We start from the raw sequence: 19,203 nt of genomic DNA, 5'->3' as shown, positions 1-19,203 counted from the left end.
CCCTGCCACAAATGAAATTGTGAAAATCTACTATGTGATGTTCGCAAAGTTGAGGCAGTTACAAGTTTTAAAAAGAAATATCTATAAGTTAATTTTAATTGTTTATTAAGGGAATGGTCGTTTTAAATAATAAGTCCTTTATTACAGATGACATAATCTGCGATATTTAAGAAGTCAAAGACAGTTGTAGCATTAAGGTTGTTTTTGTGCCACAGCACCAGGCTCGATTATTAGTGTGCACAATATATTCAGGATATAGTCAGGAATCATTAACTAACTGAATAATAGTGACAACTTATTGGATAAACAAGAAACCAGGTCCATGGACTAGCGGTCTTGTGTGTCATCATGGCTGCATTAAACAACCTGGAACAGAAACTGCAGCTTTTGCTTCGTGACATAGGCCGGTCTGGCTTAGTGTTACCATAGGGCTGGAGACAGGCTATGTCAGGTAGTTGCTTTGGCTAAATTACTCATCAAGAGTCAGCATTATTATCAACCAATGACCACAACAATAATATGTCCCTAACAAATGTTATTCATTCACTTGACCAGTGAAGGTCTGAGGTATAATAGGCCTTTAGCAACCCATGCTTGCCATAAAAGGCAACTATGCTTGTCGTAAGAGGCGACTAACAGGATCCGGTGGTCAGGCTTGCAGACTTTGTTGGCACATGTCCTAGGCTCCCAGTTGTGCAGGTCGATGGTCATGCTGTTGGTCATGCTGTTGGTCACTGGATTGTCTGGTCCAGAATTGATTATTTACAGAGTCCGTCATATTGGAATATTGCTGAGTGTGGCGTAAAACTAAACTCACTCACCTACTCACTATTCGTTCACTTTGTTTTCCAAATTACCATATTTCCAGCTTACATGGATTAAATTTGAATTACAAACATAAGTGGCTATATACAGCGGACTCTCTTGTTAAAGTCTGGCAGTACTGTAGGAGTGATAGAGATGTTGGTATGTCCATCTCTAAGGAATGTTATTGATGATGTTGCAGTGAGCTGGAGGAGGCACTGTTGGTGCTGCCGTTCAACTATGTGATGGACCTGCTGAAGGTGCTGGACATCTTCCTGCAGGCCGGATGGGAGCCCGAGCTCTCCTGTCGATGCCTTCTCTTCCTCCTCAGGTAGGGATGTGTCAGGTTGTGCAATAGGCTGGCATTGAAATGATTCCTTGATGTGTAGAGAAAACAGAAACGATTCCTGCAGTTATTAGGTTAAATAAGTGAGACAAGGGGAGCGGTGGTAGCCAAGTGGTTAAGGTGTTCACTCAGCATGCCAAAGACCCTGGCTCAATTCCCCACATGGATACAATGTGTGAAGCCTATGGAATACTGCTAGAATATTGCTACAAGCGGCATGAAACTGAACTCACTCTCATTCAGTAAGGAGACTAGGGTGTTTTGCATGAAAATGTTGATAACTATGATTTACTTCCTGTTTGATTTCAGAGTGCACCATGGTCAGATTACCTCAAGCCAGATGCTACTTCCTGTTATAGACAGACTGAGATCAAGCACTCTCTCCCAGGTCACACAGCTCAGGGTAAGCACTCTCTCCCAGGTCACACAGCTCAGGTAAGCACTCTCTCCCAGGTCACACAGCTCAGGGTAAGCACTCTCTCCCAGGTCACACAGCTCAGGGTAAGCACTCTCTCCCAGGTCACATAGCTCAGGTAAGCACTCTCTCCCAGGTCACACAGCTCAGGGTAAGCACTCTCTCCCAGGTCACACAGCTCAGGGTAAGCACTCTCTCCCAGGTCACATAGCTGAGGTAAGCACTCTCTCCCAGGTCACACAGCACAGGATAAGCACTCTCTCAAAGGTCACCAGAGAGCACATCAAGGTGTGTCTCCACCCCCACCCCTTCAGACAACTCCAGACTCATTGCAGATTAGTCCAACTTGTCAAAGATCAGTTGTTCCATATAAAGCACATAACTGTCATATCAGTATTAAACCCCATGACATAATGATTTTCTAGACTCACTAACGTGTACGTCATATTTTCTGCCTGTTGACTCTTACACGGGTGTATATGAATGCCAAGTCATCTGTTTTCCAAATGAGTCCACCATAATGTCAACTGTACTTTGTTTCAGGACCAGATAGGGTTCAACTTGGCTGGGCTCCAGTTCCTACAGAGTCAGATCGAGAGGTCAGACGAAGTTGTGTTCTTTAAGGACGCAACAGACAGACTCAGAGAGAAGAAAAGGAAGAGGAAGAAGAGAGTCATACTTGCGATCAAAACGTGACATTGTATATTTTTACAATAAATTGTTTTGTTATGAAGATTGAAAGTTATTTGTTGGGAAGCTATGAGCTCTGCTGCACAAAGCAGTCCTAAGGTGACTGCAGTGCCCATTCTGAAACAGACCACCACCATATACAGTGGAATCTGTCTATACCGGAACTCATCAGGACTGAAGAAATAATGGAGGCGCATAGGTAGATTACAGAAGGCATGACACATCGATTGATTGGCGCAAAGACTCAAACAATTCACAGCATATCCAGTGGTCCTTGCTCATCATGCCTTCTAATCGTGTAATTTAGCATTGTCTATTTACTTTACCCAATTTCAAGTCTTGTGGCCTAGCCTAATGGTTAAAACATCTGCTTGTCACAATGAAGGCCTGGGTTGATTCCCCACACGGGGCCATTGTGCAAAGCTTATTTCTGTGTCAACTGCCATGATAATGCTGGAAAATTGCTGAAAGTGGCGTAAAACCACACTCCCCAACTGTTGTTAAAGATTCTGATTAATTCACATCCCCCTGTGTCTGGGTTTAATTCCCCAAAAGACCCATGAAGGTCTGGGTTAGAAAATTGATCTGCATTCTTATGAGGCCACTACCGGATCAGGTGGTCCACGTCATCGAATCTCGGTCACAAAGATTGGCCCTATTGATCACTGGATTGTCATCGGCCCCCATTTGCGCAGACCGATAATCATGCTGCTGATCACTGGATTGTCTGGTCCAGACTCAATATTATATACAGACCACCGTCATATAGCTGGGATACTGCCGAGTGAGGTGTCACTCTCTCTCTCATTCCCCAACCTCTTCTTGCAATTGATATCACTAGCTAATGGCAGAAACCCATTCTCTGACCAAGAATAAATCACTGTTTGCAGAAAATGAAAAAATAAAACATTTATATCAGGCATTTATTTGCATGTTTATGTACATGTAGAACTACAATAGCAGCTACAAGAGACAGGATTCCACAGATGCTGACAGTATGGTGACATCGATTTAGATGGTACTGTCGGGGAAATGAAGTTCAGAGGTTGAGAGACCGTATAATGGCAAGAGCAAAGGACAAGATGAAGACTTGGAGCACAACTAAATAACTTCCATACCAAAAAAAGGATGGCTGTGTAAAGTATACAAGTATCAAAGGTATGACACACAGAAGTTTACACAAATGTAAAAAAAAATCAAGAGTTCCCTCAGATCAGATGAAATGGTTACAGAAGCATGCACTATCTACTCTGAATATGGTTTCCTCATAAGGAATAAAGATACAGAATTATTACTACGGTAGCCAAAGGGTATTCAAATAAGAAATACAAAGGAACTCCCTCAAAAGGGTTATTATAATGCCTATCTATTGCCATACAGCTGAGATTCAAAGCAAACACATTTAATACTGATGTCCTATATTTTATTCTGAGTTGGTAATCCATCCTCCATTGTATCTGAAGTGACCACTAGCTTCTCACTCAAAGAATACATCATGTTCATTGGCTTCAAGTCACAATGGCCTACCAAAATCTTTATCTAGGTCAAATTGTGAGCTGACCTAAGATTGCCTGAATTTGTACAGATGGCATTTTCATACCTCATTTTGGTACGCCTTCTCCAAACCCTGGACATACTCCCATGATTCTTTGCAATCTCAAATTATCCATCCTTGATTTTCATAAACACTTTACCAAAAAACCTTTACAAGAGACATGGAAATGGGGGACCCTGCACTGCCAGTTTTAATCCAAATGGAGATATCTATTCCATCAAACATTTTTTGCATGTCACTTGGTCTTTTGTCCAAATGGAACAATTCAAACATTAGTTGTCACTATTATCATTTGAATCTATGACCAGTAACAAAACTTAGCACTTTTACTGAAAGAAGTAACACAAAAACGGAAAATGAATTGTTGGAAAGAAAAAGATCAGAGAAGCATAGTTATAAATTTGCAAAATGTATTGCATGGAGAAGCTAACAATACATTTGTATCAGTTAATTTGATGAACATGAAAGTGCATGCACATCAAGGTGACGGACAAGATGGAGATCAAATTATCTGTCATTCTTGAAGTTCCACCATATAGCTGGAATATTGCTGAGTACAGCGATAAACAACAATCAACCTTTAAGTATAGGTAGATGATTACTCAAATATAACAATATATTTTATCAGTCCAATCTGTGGACAATTTGATGCAACAATTCTAATATTTCATACTTTTTTGAAAGGCAGTTTCATGGAAGACAGTTTTTCAATGGTAAACAGAGACTGACTTCCACTTCTGGCAGGTTGGTAATGTACAAATATACACTATATACAATATTTATCATCTGGTATTGACTTTACACTGTGACACTCCGAAAGCAAAAACTACAGAACATAACGTAGCACAGCAGTTACAGAAGAATGGTTAGCCCTAAGTCTACCACCTTCACATAACTGATCAAACTGCAAAACAAGAACATGATACCGTCTAGAGATGCAAGCACTTGCAAATCTGGGTCTGCTGGCAGAAAACAAAGAGGATGCTGCAGTAATGATTGGCTCCAGTACTACTTGTTTACTAGAAGGAGTCACCAGGACTGTCCCAGTATTACACCCAACAGTCTATATGTTCATCTCTGAGGCTGTGTCAACACTTAGGAGTGGAGACAGAGGGTAATTGGACTGCATCTCCTCAAGGATCCTGTCTAGATCTGTTTCCCGGACTCCTCGAGAGGCACAGTTAGGGTCCCTGTTTTCACAGTCATCGTCAAGCACACTATCAATATCTGTCTCAAACACACCAGCACTCATAGAGGGCCTTGTTTGCTCCATGACCTTCTCTGTGAGTGACCTTGAACAGGATGCCTTCTTGTCCAAGTTTTGACCTTGACCTCTATCACAGGACCCAGAAACTGGAGTTGTCTTCAAGATGCTTTTCACCTGCCCTGTAGGTGTAAGAGGGGTTCTGGGACTTTGTGGATTCTCGCCATTGGTTCTCTTAGCACTGAATGTTCTGGGTGGTTTCTTTGGCGATGGTGTTGACTGACTAACACGATTCTGGTTCAATGATCCAAGTACTCGTGAAACTGATCCACAGGAGCTTGAAGGCTTTCTCTGCACATTCTCTTCACCAGATACCTCACTACTGGACCTGGAAGATTTGTCACTGGACACTGAGCTGCAGTCACTTGCCGAACTGGACACAGAGCTCCGGTCACTGGACAACTGTCTCTGTCGTGCTTTTTCAACTGCTTCAGCAACTTTGCCTTTGTTTGGCTTTGGTTTCAATGCTGGAGGCTTTTTCATGACCTTCTTTACTTCTGAGTTCTCTGACACACTGCTTGAAGTAGAACTGGAACTACCACCAGGTTCCTTCATTTCTTGGATGTTCCTCTTCAGATGGTTAGCGCTGTTTTCAGAATGATGACGGTTCCTTGCATCATGTTTTGGTGTGGTCCTCTGGTCGATAACATCTTCAGTATACAAGTTTGTGTTCAGGCCTCTGCCAAGATTGCGATGGCGTCTCGGGACATCTGCTGTGATGTCTTCCACAGATGAGGCATAGGCAGACTTCAGTGACTTCATTGCACCAGATAGCGCTTGGCGGTAGGTGAACACCTCATCCTTCTCGGCACTTGTATCCAGGTCTGTGAGTGCATCTGTCAAATAGTTATGATTGGGTGTGTCACCAGTAGATGAGGGTTTTTGACTGGGTGTGTCAAGAGTAGGTGAGGATTTCTGATTGGGTGCATCACCAGTAGATGAAGGTTTTTGATTCAGTATGTCACCAGTAGATGAGGGTATCTTCATGCTTGCTTCACTCTCACTAGTGAGTTGACGCAAGTCAGGTTTGTGTAGCTTTGACTTCATTGGTGGTGGGATCATCACCGGCCCTACTGAGACCCTTCGAGAACTTGTGGACATTTCTTTGACTTCAGTCACCTGAACTGGAACCGCTAAAACTGATGCTTGAGGCGCTCTTGACTGGGGAGTTGGTTCCATGTCCTGTGACCTCTCCTCTGATTTGTTGACAGCTTCCAGGCTTGGAAGTGAAAAAGGAGTGATTGGAACAAGGGTTGGAGGAGGAGTCTCTGTAGAGGTACAGTCCAGAGACAGCACTGACTTAGGTGTAGTGTGACAGTGCAGCGACATGCCCTCCTCTAACACTTTAGATGACCTTGGAGTGCCACATTCAGCTATCAGCGATGACTGAGAACCAAAAGCTTCAATAGACGGTCTGTATTCATTCTCCATTGGTGGCGTATCCATCAGGAGTTCTGGTGGTGGGGGTGGTAGGAGGGACAGTCTGACTGGGGGATAGATGTCCGACACCAGATCAGGAGGTGGGGGTAGGGTAGTTGGATCTTCATCAAGAAACGCTTGGACTTCTGGGTCCGTTATCTTCACCTTCAACTCAAAAGTCTCAGTCTCAGATTCTTCATTAGATAAGGAGGAAGATGAGGAGGAAGAAGAGTCCACCTCTTCTGCTGGATCTAGTTTAGGATCACACAGATCGGGCATGGACACTGCCATCCTCATTGGACTCTCCGTCTTTTGTGGGCTGAACACTGATTTAGATCCATTGCTTAATTTTGCTGGAGATGCTAACTCAGGGCCATCTTTCTTCATTGAGAATATAGGAGCTTCTTCATCACCTTTAATCACCTGGTATGGCCAGGATTCCAGAGGAGACTTCCGTTTTGGCGGCAGAGGAGGAGGTGGCGACGTTACTACCTCAACAACCTTATCCTTCTCAGCAGACATCCGTTTCTTCTTCATCGGCACAGCATATATCTCCTCCACACTTTTACAACCATCAGTCACTGGACGAGGGCTTTCGACATGGAGACCAGAATCCAGACTCTTTGATCTTGACACTGACAGACTCCCACTGAAGAAAGGGTCTGGGTCTGCATACAGAGGGTCATAGTCAGAGACCTCCAGAGGGTTAGCATCCTTCACTTCCTCATAGGGGATGGAGGTGTCCAGCTTCAACTTGGTTGACTGGCTGGTTCGCTTTGGGGGCACAGGTTTCAAGGATTTCAATTTGCCCTCTTTTTCCTCTGCTGGGCTGCTTGGGCATACGTTGAGTTCTCCTTTAGAAGTCCATGACAACACGGTAACCTTGTAGGGATTGTCCTTCTTCATTCTGTAAGGAGGAAACAAGGAAATTAAACTACTTTTAATTTCACATAAATCTAAAAGATACCTTTGCATTCATAAATTATTTACTAAACACTTTGTTTAGACTTCTTATGCCATTGTTTATACCATATTGTATATCATATGTCTTATTCAATATATTTCCTTCATGAGTTTTCAAGTTTTTTAATAAAACAAGTCAAGTTACATATTAAAGGTTTATCACAAATAATCATGCAACTCACTTTGATTTCTTTGGAGTTGTATTTTTACTCTTCTTCTTCTTTTTCTCAGACACAGGTTCAGGTTTGTCCTGCAAGACAGACAATTAGACATGAACAACTTTCCAGTACTGAGCAATGTACACCACATCACAGTTTTACATCACATGGTGTGGCCCCACATATCCCACTCAGATACGGTATTCAGATGTCAAGCCAACCACCTTTTGGAACAACCAGGATAAAGCCTCTGACCTCCAGGCTTCTAGGAAGATGCTCCATCCGTGAGACCATGCAGATAGGTTGCATGCTTGTCTTAGCTGCTACTACTAAACCTATGTTAGGGTATGGGAGTTTCAGTCACCTTCGCACTAAGAGAAGAACAGTAGCACCCTGGCTGATTACTTTGATGCATGAAGACGAATATCTTTCAGTTTCAAATAGATGGGATAACTTGTGATGGTGTCTATGTCAAATATACACTCTCTGCCTATAGCCCTGGGTCTTGTTTCACAAAGTTCTTGTAAGCCATAGATGTCACAACTTGTAGCATTCATATGTCATATACTGTAATAATAGGAGGTACGAATGCTACGAGAAAAGTTTCAAGGTCTTAGGCTTATTAGAGTTTTGTGAAACGGGGCACAGTTCCACAAAGCTCTTGTTAGCCTAAGATCTTGCAACTTTTCTCATGGCATTTTTACATCATACACTGTAACATAGGAGGTATGAATGCTACGAGAAAAGTTACAAAATCTTAGGCTTACAAGAGTCTTGTGAAATGAGGCCCGGTTCCACAAAGCCACTGTAGCTAAATGACCGCAGAAAGTCAATGTGCTGTCTTAGCACTACAATCTAACCAGCTATACCTGTACAGTGGTAGAAATTAACACTCACCCCTACGCGAACCATGCTACTGGTTGCTGCTGGGCAACAAGGGTGTCATTGCTGATAATAAAGATGGAAAGACTTCTGTCCGTATCCCCTCTTCTCATAATCATTTAAATGTGTTTGCCCCACAACAGTTGGTTAATATAAAATGAGTTACCACATCATTTTTTTCAAAACTGGGCCAGTAGAAAACAATTTGGACCAGTAAGGTTGCCTGAAGGCACTGTCTGAGGGTAATTTCTATCACTGTCTATAGCAGTTGGTTGGTTGGTTCACCACACATAGCAATATTCCAACTATATGGTGGTGGTCTGTAAATAATGAAGTCTGGACCAAACAATTCACTGATCAACAGCATGAGCATCAATCTACACAACTGGCATATGATGACATTTATCAACCAAGCCACCTGACCAAGCATGGGTTACTAAAGTCCACTTTTATCCCATGTCTGTAGTAAGTGCTTAGCACTACAGTCTGACCACAGGGCAATAGCTTAGTCTGTCTACAGTGTTCATTGTTCAACATTCAGACATCCTGTGTTTGTCAGCAAGAGTTGGGTAGTCATTACCTGCTGAATGTTGCCATCTGTACAACTGTTCTCTTTGTCCACAGCATTCGTGTTCTTCTGGAAAATACCAACATCAGTACATCATTTTTGCTGATCACATTATCACACTATATATGAAAACAGATCGAAAACATTCATCACTGATGAAAACTTTGATCTGTGCCTATGCATGCTAGGAACTTCATCGAGAGGAATATTCGTATCCTCATATGAAACAATGGATGTGCTTCCTATTTTTAAAAGTTTAGATGAAATCTGATCAAATAAAGAATTAATAGTCTAAAGTCTTTGAACAGCATTTTGAAGTCATAAACATAAAAGCTGAAAAGTTATGGAAGTTGACTTCTTTATTATCGGTAGCACAATGATCTTCATAGTTCCTCATTGTGAAGGAGAGGTTAAAGAATGTCCTCACGATGTCTGGCAGTTTGATGATCCGTGGTGTTGACTGTGCTGTGAGGGGCTCCCCTGGAGACTTCCCAAATGTAGAGAATGGAGAGTCAAGCAGCACAGCACCCTCCAGACTCAGGTCAATGGGGTGATGGAAGCCAGGGATGTCAGAGAAGGGCGAGCCTTCTACAAAGCTGAACCTCTGGTGGTTCCGAGATGGTGGTGGCGTGTCTGTGCCAGTGGAGCCACGGTAGTATTTCTGTGGAAGGTAAAATTACGTCAAATGAGCTATAAATCCTATGATAAAGGCTATTTGACAAAAGGTGCAGCTTTTTTAAACATTGTGTTGCTGGTTGTGTCAAACGGTCCTTAACACACTGCTGCCAAAGGCTGGATGTATGACAAATACAAAGATAACATTTTATTGCCAGCACTCATAAGTACTTCCAGTTGTCAGTTCTAAAGGAGGAATCATCGTCCCTTGTCTCCATACCTGTGGCAGCTTCTTCTTGTTCCATAGTTTCATGAAATCTTTGAAGTAAGCCTTCAACTTTGGGGACTTCAAGTCAGCTGCTGTCTTTTGTTTCTGATGACAAGAGAACATTTTAAACATAACATACACAAACCATGAGTCTATATCCTGTTTCAATTAAACAGCTAGTGACCTGTTCCAAAATTATGCAAAAAAACAAAGTGGTTGATTCAAAGAAAAAGGTTAGCAGGATATTTTCCAAAAGTGAAATTTATCATAGCTTATGTTTCACATTGCAATTCTATTCATTTTGACATGGATCAACATTGTGTCAGTGTTAGTAAATCCCTTTACCTCTTCTTTCAACCACATTTTGAACTCTGCTTGCTTGCTGAGATAGTCATCCATTGATATCATATCTGAAACAGCAGGTAATACATACTTTACACATGTACACAATACAAGGGCGATGGGGTAGTCTAGTGGTTAAAGCGTCCTCTCATCACACCAAAGACCAGGGTTCAATTCCCCACATAGGTACAATGTGTGAAACCCATTTCTGGTGTTTCCTGCCATGATATTGCTGGAATATTTCTAAAACAGCGTAAAACCGTACTCACTCACAAGCAATACAATGTGTGTTAAGGTTATTATTGCAATTTATAGACACAAATAATAACACAAATACACCCCTCCCCCCGCAAGCAAATTTTACAATTCTGTTGAATTCAGCAGTTTTCAATTCTTTCAGGAGACTCTTCAGTGGGATACAATATTATGCATTTTCTGCTGCAGAAAATGCCCTGTGACAGTTTTTGCTGTTTTCATAACAACATACATGAAATGAATAGTATACAACACTTATTGAAAGACAGCTGCGGGAACGTTTTGTATTTGCTTGCTGTATTGCTTAGCCCACTCCACAATATTCCAGCTATATGACAGCGTGAATAATGACACTGGTCCATACAATCCAATGATCAACAGCATAAGCATCGATGCAGGCAATATGGATACAATCACATGGGACAACGAAGTCAGTGAGAATGATCACCCAGTCCTCTTAGCCACCTCGTTACAACAAACATGGGTTACTAAAGACCAATTCTAACTTGCATCTTCACATTTAGTAACCGAAATGTATTGTTACCATGGAAACTAGCCATCAGTACTTACTGTTCTCTATCTTCTTCTGCTGTTCCTTCTGTTTCTTGCGGTCTCGTCTGATTGACCTGCGGGCGAACATTCTCTGTTTGCGACTCACCTCGGCAATCTCACCATCTGGCAACAATACACAGACAATGAACGCCCATGTTATATATATATTTTTGTCATAACCGAACACTAGTTTTACTGATCTATTTTTTGTCATGTCCGAACACTAGTTTAACTGATCTATGTTTTGTCGTGTCCAAAAGTGCTCAGGACATATTCATATATCTCAAATGTAAATCAGAAGTTCCAAATTGAAATTACATATATGAATTACAATTCATATTAGTATAGTACTATCTAATTTTACAGCTCTGTAGACCTTACTTGTATATATGTATGTAAGGACCAATATGGATGAAGAGACTTTAAAACTTTACCCAGGCATTAAGAAATCCCATTGCCCAACGCCCAGGACAATTTTTCATTTTGGTCAATAAAATAATTGTATCTTACTTGTTGGTGAGGTATTAGATAATTTCCCTTCATGGTTTCAAATTGCAAAACTTGGATTTCATTTCATATCTGCTCAAAATGTAGCCCTTACATTTTGCAATGATAATAAAGAAGGGTTATCTTTCTTTGCTATTTAATGCTTTTCGATAAATAGCCCAGTAAACATTAATATCAAATAACACATTGCTTTACTCTTATTTAGAATTATGTCAGCATGATTATGTCATAAAAATCAGGGCAAGTGGAAAATTAGTCAGGACAAGTTACTTTCACAAAGTTTTCTTAAAGTCACTTGACCTGTGGCAAGTGGCTTCTAAAATTATTTTGAAACCCTGCTTTGCCTCACTGCACTGAACAAAATGTAAATCTACAGAGTTTAGAAAAAGGTACTTATTTTTTTTTTTAAAAAAAAGTGCTAATTTATAAAAAAAACTAGTAATAATTTTTATCTCATTTGCCTGTCATGTGCAGTTAGTTTGTAGGATTATACATATCCCTACTTTGTGAACTGAAAAGTATAACTGTAAATTCATATAAAAGCAGAGCCCAGCAATATCCTTACCTAAATCAAGCTTACTCAACCAGTTTGCAGTTCATGTAAATGTAGTGAATACAATACTGTATTCCCTGTTGGTTGTGGTATATATGCCACCCGTTGAGACAACATGCCACTCCCACTTGACACCTTCTCTACTTAGTTGCCACCCATCCACATCAAAGCTTGTTAATTACATAAGCCCATTGTTTCAACAAAGGGATCTACATAATCTCAGACTCTGTGCTGTTAGTGGGATATTAACAAGCTAAACTGGGGCAATATAACAACAAAGTTAATTGATGCTGGGTAATTAAATTGGTTTATTACAGAAGTATTGTACTGCTTGATGAAATTATGTGTTATACCACACTGGTAACATGTATCCGGGATGAGGACTATAAACTCTGTTAACCGGCTACAGTCTTGACAGCTAGGCACGGGGACATGGTTAGAATATGTGGCAATGGTATCTTGATGGGCCCATCCTGACAGCACAGAACTTGACAGAATGAGACAGAGAACATGTTTGTTTTTGAGGTAGTACTGAAATGTTATAAATGTCTTAAAGAATATATTTGAGGGGCTTTTCTTACGCCAATTACTACTTATAGTAAATATTTTAAAGTTACTATTGACAAGAAGTGCTCTTGAAACCTTTTTCAGAAATTGTATCATTCAAATGATCATTATAAAACATCAGAATGATAGCAATGTGAGACACTTGCTTCACATGCATGAGTATTTGAAATAAAGTCACATTCTATGTATTAAGGATTGAAAAGCAAAACATATCTGCAGGTCTGTTGCCAAAAATGACTGGCAGAATGTCTTATCATACATGCTATCAGATTGTTTCATTTCCTACCTGTAGTCATGGGATCTAGACCTTTTTAATATTTGAACGCATGCTTTTCTGGCTGTAAAAGGACCATATTTAACAATTCATGTTATCCTTATAATAGTATTTTTCTATTAATTTGTTTCATTTTCTAACTGTTGGAAGGGTACCTGACTCTGAGCTGGACTCTGATGGAGAGTCCCCATCCTTCTGTGGGGAGTTGATGGCGGGACAGGAAATACTCTGCTGGGACTGCTTGGCCAGATTCTCACGACGCAGGAACCTGCAACAACCAACTCTTGTATACAGCATGGTTATACACATAGGGCATTGTAGAGCAAAGCAAATACACAATGGTTCTTTGTTGTGTACAGTTGCATCACTTTGTATGAGTGAGTGAGTTTCACACACTTTTAGCAATTCCAGCAATATCACTGCAATGACACCACACATGGGCTTCAATCATTGTACACATGAGGGGAATCACACCCTGATTGAAAGCAAAAACTTTCAAGTTCTACTCGTGGCACTTGGCTACAACGCCGCCCTTGGACACGCAAGAAACCTATGACTGTGACAACCAATCAGGATTAGAAATCATTTGACAGAGTCTGCATTTGATGAAAGAAAACGATGCACATGGTTGATACATTCTTTCTCTATTTCCATAGACCTACTGTCGATAATGCTAATGAAAGGCTTCTGCCCATATTCCCCTTAAATTTCATTCCAGTCAAATCATATCACCTGAACATCTATGCCTCATCTGATTAGGTTGAGTGTTAACACGTTTATTTTATTGTATCTGGACATTGTGAAAGACATATAAAGATATAACTTCTTTTCTCATTTTTGCACCTTGATATCAAATACTACAAACGTTATGAGTGTTAGAATATAATAAAATAAATGTATGGCCATTTTGTACTTTTTTGTGTGGCGATTTCAACTTTTTGGTATGGCAATTTTGACTAGGGCTTTGTGGCCATTTTGGCTTTTCTGTGGCCATGTTGACTAGGACCCTACAAAATTCTAAAAATCCCACCCAAAGAATTTTTCCCTCAATGATAAAATTCGGTTGGTGGGCCTTACTTATAATATACATAACATGACAAAAATATGTATAACAATAGAACACAATAGCTAAGTATAAAAGTCACAACGTACTAGTGTCTACCACCCTGCTTAAAATTACGTTAACTGATATTGTGTTATTGTGCATACAGTATCATTGTCTTGTGCCTTTAACCGCATTCTGCATTATTTCCATATGTCAGTCATTTCAGTGATCACGCGATTCACATTTCCACATGTGCAGTACATTGACAGTGTAACGCACTAACAATTATGCACTTTCAGCCGATAACGTGGTTGCGCCAAAGGATAGACAATTCATTGTGCAAGCATGTGAAACAACGTTTGTAAACATTCCCTATTTCTGTTGCTGTGGTATAACGGACAATACTGCAGGGCAGATGTCGTGAGATCTCATGTTGGTATTATTGATCGCACTCCATTTTACACGTGATTATGGTTAAACATGTTTTACCTGAACATCTTGTTCAATGATACAAGTAATCCCTTTCTGTATCATCGATTGAGTATTTCTTACGTTCAAAACTTCGACTTTCGCGGCGAACACAGAAACCGATGACGAAGTAGGCATGCCATTGTTTTGTACTATTTTTAGTACGACTACTTACTGTTGGTCAATTTTTATGTCAAGTAGTTTTATGATTACTGATTTTCCTTTGTAACGCTGTTTTTTGTGAAATCGATATACATCAGTTTGCAGAATTCCCGCATATATATGGCATTCATGAGAGACTGAGAGCAGTCTAATCCACGGAAAGCAATGGTATGTATGTGCCATTGTAATGTGTTGGGTTTAACTGTTTTGCATAGTACGTAATTCACAAGCACCTGATTTTACATGACTTCTTTCAGTGTAAACTTCAGACCATCCTTTTCGACGCTGATTAATGTAGGTGGTAATTAGCAAGCCATTTATATGTATATGCAATAACGAATGAGATTATCTGTGTTATTTGAACTGCAGTAGTTTTATACCAGTGTTGGCAATGGCATTTAACAGCCTCAACCTCGCTAGCAGACGATGTTTTGTGCAGAGCAAATCGCTATTTAGCGTGTGGCACAAGACTGTAATGCCAGTTGTAGCACACTCAAACCTTAAACGAAAATCTGTAGAAGGATCTTTTGTTTTAAACGGAAGAGCATTTTCCACTTTGACTGTCAACAGTAAAACCATACGTGAAGTGAAAGCAGACGACACTCGAGAATTCTTGTCCAGGTACGACACAGTCATGCTCGACTGTGATGGCGTCTTGTGGGAGATTGACCACGTCACCCCTATTCCTGGAATACCTCAGGCAATGAACGACCTCCGAGAAACAGGAAAGCAGGTTCTCTTCGTTACAAACAACAGTATTCCAGGGAGAAATGAACTTGTTGACAAATTTCAGCAGTATGGTTTCAAAGGTTGTTTTGAAGAGATCTTCACAGTGTCTTATGCCGCTGCAGTATACTTGAAAAATGTTGCAAAGGTCAAGGGATCTGTCTATGCCATGGGTACACCTGGCATGGAGATTGAGCTGAAGGAATTAGGTTTAAAGTACCACGGCTTTGGACCCGAGACCGAGAAGCCAACACGTGACAATGATAAGCTTCTCGCCATGAAGTTTCACGATGATGTTGATGCAGTGCTTGTCGGATTTGATGAATACTTTAACTATATCAAGATGTACAAAGCAGCAAGCTACCTCACGAAAGAATCATGTCTTTTTCTTGCAACTAACAAACTTGAAGGTGGCATTATGATTGGCCCCAACAGGAGACAGCCAATCACAGCAGCGATGGTTCAAGCGGTATCAGTTGCTGCCAAGAGAGAGCCAACACTTGTAGGCAAACCTGATGTACACATGTACACGTGTATAAAGACCATGTATCCTAACATTGATAAGTCAAGAACCCTCATGGTTGGGGACAGCGTGAGGGCCGACATAGCGTTTGCAAAGGAGATTGGAGTGGATTCCGCTCTTGTGTTGTCAGGAACATCCAGCTTGTCATCAATTCAGGAAAATCCTGGACTGGAACCTGACTTCATTCTCCAGTCACTGGCTGTTCTAGGTTCCAGTTATCCTTGACATCAGTTCAGGGCAATCCAGGACTAGTCTGTCGTACAGACCCTAAAAGCAAATATATTCAAGAAAGCCCACGCAAGTGTAGTAAATGTGGCAAGCCTAGATTCCCTTAGCTTCAGGGTGAAAATGAAGAAAGTCTCAGGGCTCCATTGCATTATATTATTATTTTTTAACTATGAGTAAAAATATGTTCATTTCAGAAACTAGTTGTTAGTCTAATCCAGGACCTAAAGTTTCAAAAGAAATCTTAGCACTGAGATAGGCATAAGTGCTATATATTAACATTAACTTACAACTATCTTAAGTGCTGAGAGAGCTTTGAAAGTCTAGGTTATGGTCTGGAGCCTGACTTCGTTTTCCAGTCATTACCTGTTCTGGGTTCCAGTTAACCTTGAAGGTGTGCTTCTGACCTACCTCAGTCAATATTTTTTCAATATTTTTGATACAAGGTCCTATAGGATTGACAAATAATAACTGGAATATTCAGGGTGTTCATGAAATAAGACATTACCTTTCATGAGTGAGTTTAGTTTTTCTCCACTATAAGCAATATTCCAGCAATGTCACGGTGGGTGTCACCAGAAATGGGCTTTACACATTGTACCCTTGTGGGGAATTGAATCCGAATCTTTAGAGTGACAGCAAATGCATAAAGCACTACAGTCAGACTACCTCACCCTTTATGAAATACATATTCCAGTACACACTGCTGTGTGGCATCAGACAAGAAACACTTTTTATGCATATAGTGTGAGTGAAGGGTAGTACTAGCAGGCAGGGCATGTCTTACCTTTCCACAGAACTCAGGAATCTGATGACTCGGTGATCTATTTATAGAATGTCCTGCTCTGTTTGCCTTTATATCAAATGGAATATTTTTTCAGATTGAATATTCTCCATTGTTTATTGTTTACCCAATGGGAATGGTATTGATGTATTGTTTTCTATGTTATAGGTTTATATTCATATAATGATGACAGACACCATATGCACATACTTATAGTTCTGTCACAACATATTCCTAACAACAAGGGGAACAAAAATAAGAAAAGACCTCTTTATGTTAACAAAATACCTGAAAAAGGTATTAGCTTCAGCAGAAATCTTTGCAGACGCATGTAGATCTGGGTTAAAATTGATCTTCAGCAACCTATACTTGTCATAAGAGGGAACTAAGAGGATTGGGTGGTCAGGCCTGCTAACTTGCGGACACATGTCATCATATACCATTTGCAAAGATTGATGCTTATGCTGTTGATCAGTGGATTGCCTGGTCCAGACTCATTTATTTACAGACTGCCATCATTTAGTTGAAATATTGCTGACTGTTGCGTTAAACAACCAACCAACCTTTGCAGGTGTCAACTGGAGGGACCATTCAAAATGTTATTAGAACTCTCCAACTGTACATTCAGAGACTAATGTTTTCTAAACACAGATGCTTATATTTGAGGGAGAAGCTATAAATGGCTAAAAGGTGCCAGGGTGTTTTTAGTATATTCACAGCATTATATTCCAGAATGTTTTTGTATTACCCGCACTCATGACTCTATATGATTACAGCATTGAGTATGAGATCCATTAGTTTGATTCACTTGAATTGCATCTGTGGTATGAAATCATGAGTGAAGGAATTTCCTTGTAAGAATATTTGTAATATTCGGATGTTAGCATGTGAATGTAGTTATATCTGTTGTATGTTAAATCAGAAACCACATCAGTCATTTACATTTATAATGTTTGAGTTCATTTTACAAATGACCATTAGAAGGTTTACAACACTAAATGCATATTTTCCTTCCATTTGTCCCTCACATCTGGGGAATATAGGCAGGAAATAAACAGATTAGCAGCATTCTTCAGTCCTCTGCATTAAGGTCATTATCTATATTATCATGCAGCAATATTCAAAGTTGTTGTATAAATATGTTCCGAACAATAAATGTGGATAATTCCCTTAACATGAAAGACTGAAGAAAGCCATCAAGATTCTTGGATCTCTTAGTGTCAGGGATTGTAACATGACAATCAATAATCTGAAAATTAAACAAAAATATTGAAAGTAATGTTCTGTCATAATTTGCTTGTTCCAGGCCAGACAACACCTGTGTGTACCATGACAAAGGTAATTACGGGTAATAACAGTGCAATACTTGAAGACTGCACCCTACCTATCCCAGTTAAATCCCACCATACAAGTTTGTATGTGCCTCATCTTGTATTGTATACACAAAGAAGTACAGTCTATGATGTTTTATCCCCCATATAGGGATTCATATTCATAAGTAGGTTTGTATGGTTATTTTGACCCTTTGGGTGCACCATACTTTAATATCAGCTATGAATATGCCATTATCACATGGTGAGTATCTTGTTTAGTAGGTGTACCTGTCATTAAGCAAGTACAGTCCAACCCCATTGTGAAGTCTTTGGGACCAATGGGACAGTTTGACATATCTGAATGTTTGGCATATCTGCCGTCATAGAATAATGATATGAAAATAGGAAATGGTCAGGGACCGAGAGGTGAGTATGCCTCAACCGATAATTCATCTCAATCGAGTTTGAGGCTTTAGGGTTCAACTGTATCAAGATTCAGTAAAATGACACAACCGATAATTCATCTCAGTCGAGTTCAAGACTCTAGGGTTCAACTGTATCAAGATAGAGTAAAATGCTTTAGAGTTTGTTAACTTGACAAATCAACTGATTTTGCTGTTGATAAGTAAACATGAGAGTGTGAGGGATGTTGTCAGTTTGCAGAGATTACACCAGATATTGACACTGTACTCGCTTGTTGATATTTATGTCTACCAGAATCTTGTACATGACTGCACGTGTTAACACCATGCGGCCATAGTTATCATCACTTCAAAATAAGCTGTTGTTTTGTCACATTTCGAATCTAAACATTAACTACATTTTTGTGCTAATGCTTCTAGATTTATGATTACATTATTTCTTAAGGGTCAGTTTATCCAGATAGTGAGTTGAAATGAGGAGATTTGGAGAAGTTCCAGAGCTATGTCTAATGGCAGCATAACAATACTGTGAAACTAT

General features: G+C 40.1%; 3 protein-coding genes across 3 annotated transcripts in view; 2 read left to right on the top strand and 1 right to left on the bottom strand.

Annotated features, from left to right (window-relative positions):
- LOC137287109 (WD repeat-containing protein 3-like) overlaps positions 1–2,298 on the top strand; it is a 33,741-nt gene extending 31,443 nt beyond the window's left edge. The window contains exons 24-26 of the mRNA XM_067819244.1: positions 1,007–1,135; positions 1,460–1,553; positions 2,109–2,298. Of these exons, the coding sequence (XP_067675345.1) occupies positions 1,007–1,135; positions 1,460–1,553; positions 2,109–2,261 (376 nt within the window). The 3' untranslated portion in view covers positions 2,262–2,298. The remainder of the gene's footprint in view (positions 1–1,006; positions 1,136–1,459; positions 1,554–2,108) is intronic.
- Positions 2,299–4,210: 1,912 nt separating this feature from the next.
- On the bottom strand, positions 4,211–14,624 carry LOC137286523 (nucleolar and coiled-body phosphoprotein 1-like). Its single transcript, XM_067818438.1, has 9 exons — positions 14,532–14,624; positions 13,153–13,265; positions 11,115–11,219; positions 10,293–10,357; positions 9,960–10,052; positions 9,492–9,725; positions 9,077–9,133; positions 7,639–7,706; positions 4,211–7,400 (listed from the first exon to the last, which is right to left on the bottom strand). The coding sequence occupies exons 1-9, from the start codon at positions 14,537–14,539 to the stop codon at positions 4,874–4,876; spliced, it is 3,270 nt and encodes a 1,089-aa protein (XP_067674539.1). The 5' UTR covers positions 14,540–14,624; the 3' UTR covers positions 4,211–4,873.
- Positions 14,625–14,903: 279 nt separating this feature from the next.
- Positions 14,904–18,199, top strand: LOC137286338 (glycerol-3-phosphate phosphatase-like). The gene has a single exon (XM_067818135.1). It carries the CDS (start codon positions 15,064–15,066, stop codon positions 16,144–16,146), a length of 1,083 nt encoding a protein of 360 aa, XP_067674236.1. The 5' UTR covers positions 14,904–15,063; the 3' UTR covers positions 16,147–18,199.
- Positions 18,200–19,203: the final 1,004 nt, after the last annotated feature.

Source organism: Haliotis asinina, chromosome 6 (assembly GCF_037392515.1).
Source record: "Haliotis asinina isolate JCU_RB_2024 chromosome 6, JCU_Hal_asi_v2, whole genome shotgun sequence".
NCBI lineage: Eukaryota > Metazoa > Mollusca > Gastropoda > Lepetellida > Haliotidae > Haliotis > Haliotis asinina.
Note: the sequence above shows the minus strand (reverse complement) of the source record. Positions and strands in the feature narration are given on the sequence as shown.